The sequence below is a fragment of the Barbus barbus genome (genome assembly GCF_936440315.1).
Source record: "Barbus barbus genome assembly, chromosome: 28".
Classification (NCBI taxonomy): domain Eukaryota; kingdom Metazoa; phylum Chordata; class Actinopteri; order Cypriniformes; family Cyprinidae; genus Barbus; species Barbus barbus.
In genome coordinates this window covers 10,764,076-10,770,075 of record NC_136756.1, presented here as the reverse complement: position 1 = coordinate 10,770,075, position 6,000 = coordinate 10,764,076, and the positions used below count along the sequence as shown (strand labels likewise).

At 36.0% G+C, this 6,000-nt stretch overlaps 1 protein-coding gene across 1 annotated transcript in view; it reads left to right on the top strand.

Annotated features, from left to right (window-relative positions):
• The first annotated feature begins 315 nt into the window (after positions 1 to 315).
• LOC306847899 (glycosyltransferase 1 domain-containing protein 1-like) overlaps positions 316 to 6,000 on the top strand; it is a 35,417-nt gene continuing 29,732 nt past the window's right edge. The window contains exons 1-6 of the mRNA XM_079382131.1: positions 316 to 566; positions 978 to 1,129; positions 2,199 to 2,304; positions 4,109 to 4,160; positions 5,607 to 5,643; positions 5,773 to 5,829. Of these exons, the coding sequence (XP_079238257.1) occupies positions 499 to 566; positions 978 to 1,129; positions 2,199 to 2,304; positions 4,109 to 4,160; positions 5,607 to 5,643; positions 5,773 to 5,829 (472 nt within the window). The 5' untranslated portion in view covers positions 316 to 498. The remainder of the gene's footprint in view (positions 567 to 977; positions 1,130 to 2,198; positions 2,305 to 4,108; positions 4,161 to 5,606; positions 5,644 to 5,772; positions 5,830 to 6,000) is intronic.

Here is a 6,000-nt window from a genome sequence, read left to right as displayed (position 1 = left end):
ACAAAAAAGTAAAGTGATTGTATCAAATGTTGATAGTGTGGTAATTTGATAAATAACATTGCAATACAAAGGTTTACCATGTCACTTTATTTATTTATTTATTTGTTTTGTTTGTTTGTTTGTTTGTTTTAGGGATATACAGCATTTAGGCTAAACTTACATCTAATATTTCCATGGCTTGCTACACAGTACACACAGTCTGGGTACATTTAATTTATTAATATACATACTAATATATTTAGATACGATGTGGTGCCATATTTGTATCTTTTTTAATTTCGCACACTATAGTTCCGTGTTTCCGGAGGGTCTTCATTTGAAACGGACTAGTGCTGAAATAAACTCGACGCGCGTGTGTCCGGGAGGCTGGTCTGTGACACGACAGCATGAGATTATTAACAGAGTCAGGTCAGGAGAGCACAGGAGCTCTCTGTCCGGCTGCTGGCAGGCGAGCTCTCAGTGTTTATTAGCGTCAGCATTTTATCGCCACACGCTGACATGCGCGTGCTCTTACTTGCCCCAAACAGTCCCAAAACAGGGAACTGTACCACTGCCGAGAGAATAAGGTAACATTGCAGTTTGATTAACGTTAGCGAAACCAGGAAGTACCACAGTCCTCCATTGATTCTCAAGTCAACAAAAGAGCTTATCCTAGTAACCCTGTAAGGCGATCATTGATCAGTGAAGCAATTTAGTATCTTAAATCAAAGTCCTAGGTTATATGTCACGTATTGCACTGCATGCATAATGCACATATTTTCTTTTGGTGCTGTTGTACAAATAAGAACCATGATTTTGGACATGTACCATGGTAAAATCATGGTATTCTTGGAGATATGCATTGAAGTACCATGGTATTAAATCACTGTACTATGATCCAGCCACAGATGTTTTGTAAGGGGTGTTATTAAAGTACAGCTCAGAGCCAGTTTATTACAGAGATGCTGATTTATACAGTGTGTGTGTTTGGTTTGCAGGAATCATATCGTGGCTGCAGGACATACTTGTGTACTGTGTGATGCAAGAGAGTTCAGCTCTGCTTCTGATGTATCGTCCCTGATGATGCAAGAGCCGCGGTTCGAAGCTGCGCTGGCCATTCATCTTTTCAAAGCAGGCAGGCTTCTTTTAGGTGACACGTCCCCCTGGCCTCTCACACATACATGCATATGTTGGTTTCGCCATATTAGTGAGAGCATCTCAAGATGCAATTGATTTTATACTGAGGTGGAGCACCTCAGAGCCTAGCCTGCACACACACATACTGTACACGCATCTATCTTGTCTCATTAGTGTTACTGTCCACTATGGAGCTCTATCACACAATTTATGACTTTACTGGAGATAGATAAAGTGGAAGTAGCTACTTGCAAACTAAACAGTAAGTTTTATAATAGTATTTTGCTTAGGGATGCACATTATATTGGTACAGTACAATATCAGTTATCAGCCGTTATTAGTGTTTTAATTTATGACTAATATTGGATATTTAATTGTTCATGCTCATTTCTGCCTACTTTAACATGTAGATGCGGTGATCTTACACACAAAAAAGTAATATACTAATAAGTCCTGGCTTATCGATATCAGTCATTTTAATATTCATGCACCCCTACTGTTGATTGTTTTTAAGAGTTTTTTTTTTTTGCATATTTGTAGCCAATAAGTATTTTTATGGACTGAAATTCCACATGTACAAAAAAAAGTACTGTTATTACTGTTTTTTGTACCATGCACCATGGTACTATTTAAAATATTATGGCATATAATCATTTTATTATCATAGTGTATACCAGGGTACCATTGTATTACCATCTGAGGCCATTATTGTACTATGGTACCCCCACAGTTTACTGTACTTTATATGATATTATATCATATGATATTTTGTCAGCATCAGTTTATGGCATTAATTTAGAAAATTGACTGTTGACTGATAAATTGTGCATCCTTACTCACAGAATGACTGATTCAGATTAAAGGCTATTTCTCTCTCACCACCCTCAGATATGGCATTTTTTAGTCATTGCCCAGAATGTCCACTCTATGGATGACTACTTTCCCCTCTGGCAAGATAAACACACTGTTTCATGCCTCAAAGACTTTGCTCACTCAAAGGATTTAAAAGTTGAACTTCAGAGGAGGTGAATAAGTGAAATAAGGGATTTACATCTTTGCTGTGAATTTTCATTTCTCTGCAGATGCTGGAGTGCCGTTTGGGGTGGTGTTTGGAGGGACGGATGTGAACGAGGACGTAAAAGATGAGCACAAGCGAGTTGCGATGGAGGAAGTTCTGCGCAAGGCCAGGTCAAATTTACTCTGTCGTTGATGAAAGCTAACACTTATCCGGCTCCTCTGCTCTGTTACATAGAATTAAAGCAATAGTTTGACCAGAAATGAAAATTGAATTGAATCTGTCCGTTTCTCACATAAAAACTGATATGGCTTCATAAAACTAGTCGTATGGAAGAGTTATGATGCTTTGAAGGTGCTTTTGCGTCTTTTTTGAAGCTTGAAATCTTCAGTCATCATTCTTCAAAAAGTTTGTGCTCTATAGATGTTTTGGAGTGAGGGGCGAGTAAAGGCTTTTTTATTGTACGTGAACAATATGAAAGAGGATTATATAAGCTTACTAGTATATTGTTCATCTCTGCTTCTAAGATTAGTCTTTAATTAGTCTTCTAATCTGAGGATTGTGTGACTCTGAACACTGGAGTAATGATGCTGGAAATTCAGCTTTGCATCACAGAAAAATCTATTCAAATACAAAACAGTTTTTTTTTAAATTGTAAAAATATTTCACAATATTACTGTTTTAGTGTATTTTTGATTAAATAAATGCAGCCTTGGTGAGAATTTCATTTAATTAAAAACATGTAAAAATCTTAATGTTTCTGAACTTTTGACAGTACTGTTTTTTTTTTTTATAAATATCATACTGACCCCACACTTTTGAACAGCAGTGTGTAGTCTCTCTGTTTTTGCTTTCTCTTTTTATCCTCCAATAGGCCTTTGGCCTAAAAAGATTGATAGGATCAGGTATTATGTGGCATTTCTTTTACTTTTCAACTGTAAGAGTCTGAATCTGTACCCAAAGCCTGCCAGCTTTGGTTTCAATTCATTAACCAGGTGTTATAGATTCATGTGATCTGTTTTATTAGTACAGGCAGACTCACACCCTTTTGACAGTCTTAAGGGAATAGTTGTCACCAGGGAGCATAAGAATGATAAGAGCCTTCCACTTCAAACGCATCTCCCAGAGAAGACCCCCTGCTGCTGCCATTACTGACTAACCTTCACATCTCCTGAAAGAGAGACGAGGGACAGGGGATGATGAAGAGGAGATGTAAGGAAACCCTTGGGGCTTAGTTGCAATAATTTGGAAAAATAACAACACTCTGTCTGCTTTTTCTTTATTCAAAATCATTGTTAGCACACCCCCACCCCTCAAAAAAAAAAAATCAAAGAGGACCTTATGTCTTATGTATGTGTGTTTGTTTTGAGTTTGACTAAAGGGAGCTGTAGAATGAGGCTTGACAGCAAGACAGAGGCATAGTCCAAACTTTACAACTTTTTTCTTGATAAAATACAAATACAGGGAAGCTTCAAAAGCCAGAACCAGATTGAAAATCTGGGAAGTAAAATGCCATTTAAAATGGGAACAAAAAGATTTAAGGTTTTGAGAAACGTAAAACAAAGAAACATGAGGGTCAATTTTTATAATAAGTATTTTCTAAAATATGTATTTTTATTTAACTTTGAACTATTTTTATGCTAACAATATAATTTCTAATGAAATTTCTTAAATTTAAAAAAAACAAACTTGACTATAGTTTCATCTTTCTCTTCATCATCCTGGCTTTAAGTGTTACTCAGGGATTGCATTGCGGTGCTTTTATTTGCGTGGCTTGACTTGTTTGATTTACAGATTTTTGGCGGCCACTGACAGCTTTGATGTCTGGGAAAGTGTGGAATTGCAGTGAAATGAAAACGTTTGAACCCAGTCACTGGGGCGAACTTAGCTATCACACCAGTGCAGAAATCTGACTTTTCATGTTTCTTTACATGTTAAACATCTCACTTTCCTCATCTCTCTCTCTCACACACTCAGGTTTGCTGTGGCGTTCACTGATAAACTGAAAGACCGCGCCGAGGAGCTCTTGGTAAGAAACATTAGAGTTTACAACTCTGGTTTCTTATAGCTTCTGTTGTTGACACTTTCAGCAGCTGTCAAGAACCCTTTCCATACATGTACTATATATGAACTGCTGACATTTATAATGCTACTAAAGATTTCGCTTTCAAATCCATGCTATTTTTAAAAAAACTTTTTATTCATAAAAGAATCCTGAAGGAAATGTATCACAAATGTTTCGACAAAAATGTTAAACAATACAATTATTTTCAACATTGATAATAATCAGAAATGTTTCTTGAGCAGCAAATCAGCATATTAGAATAATTACTGAAGGATCATGTGACACTGAAGACTGGAGTAATGACGCTAAAATATTCAGCTTTGCATCAAATAAATAAATTATATTTTCAAATATATTCAAATAGAATATAGTTATTTCAAATTGTAATAATATTGAACAATATTACTGTTTTTATTGCTTTTTCAATCAAATAAATGCAGCTTTGGTGAACTTAAGAGACATCAAAAAAAAAATTATCTTACCTATTCCAAACTTTGAACTGTAGTGTATGTAGTAGAAAATGTCCTTAGTACACTTAAAGTATAGGTACATTGAAAATATATTGAGTAAATGAGGTAATAAAAATGCCTCTAATGGGTTAGAGAAGAGGGAAAAAAGGAGAGTGACGGATGACTACTGCCCTAGCTGATGCTATAAATAATACAAAAGGATTTAACGGCCACAAATGCAATATCCTGCCTTCAATCCTGTAATAGCATTAAAATCACTATATCCGTGTTTTATCCTCCAGTGAAACCCTAGACACACACTACACACGTGGAAGTCAAGGCAAACAGGATGTCTCTGTTTTTGTCACACACGCCAGGGGTCTCCCTCTCCCAGGACTGATAACATCCAGCCAATTTCCCCTCCATCTGTGTGAAATTATCCACTTTATCTCAGCCAGCCATTTACATATTATTCTTTTATTACCTTCCTGCTGCTGTATTGTTTTTTTTTTCTTGACTGGTATTGATTTATGCAAATCATGGATTCGCTGTGCTGATCAGAGATTTTTTTTCTTCTTCAGCAGATATTTTCTGTTATTACATTAGCCAAGGGCATGTTTTGGGCATGAACTTCAAACATGGATAACTCTATTATCATAAAAAGAGAAATTCTAATGGTTGACATTTAGTTTTATTTTCACCTGCAGGGCTTCGAGGGTCACAAAACCTTATAAAATATCAGTGAATTAAAATGTGAAAAAGCAAAATCATTCAAAAAGTAATAATAATATCTAAAATGAGTAAATAAGTAAAAGATATTATTAACGGTTTGTTTCCAGTAAACATGAACCAGTGGAGACGCCATGGAAATTCATTAGTGAAAAGGTTGGAAACGCATATCTTACAATACTACTAATGTCCAGTAGGGGTCTAACATTTATTTCTTGACCTTTTTTTCCAGGTATGTGAGAGCAAGAAGATCTATGTACAGCCTCAAGGTAGAGTTTATTAGTACTACATGTTTCCTAATAGCATTACATTGAAGTTGTGGGGCAAAATGCATTTTTGAAAGGCCTTTATTTTTTTATTCAATTTGTAATTATTGAAATGTCTTCATATGTTTCCAGGGATTGAGACCAGAGTGGCATCAGATTTCAGCTGGAGTGACTTTTTACACAGCACAGGTGCAACACCTTCACAAATACTGCTCTACACTTAGTGGGCAACATCATTAAATATATGATAGATGTACAGGTAGAAGAGGATTAGATGGATTTTCAGACCCCGTTTGATTAATAACTTGACATATGCATTCATCATCATCCCGCTCGAACACTCTGATAATTTTGATAAGC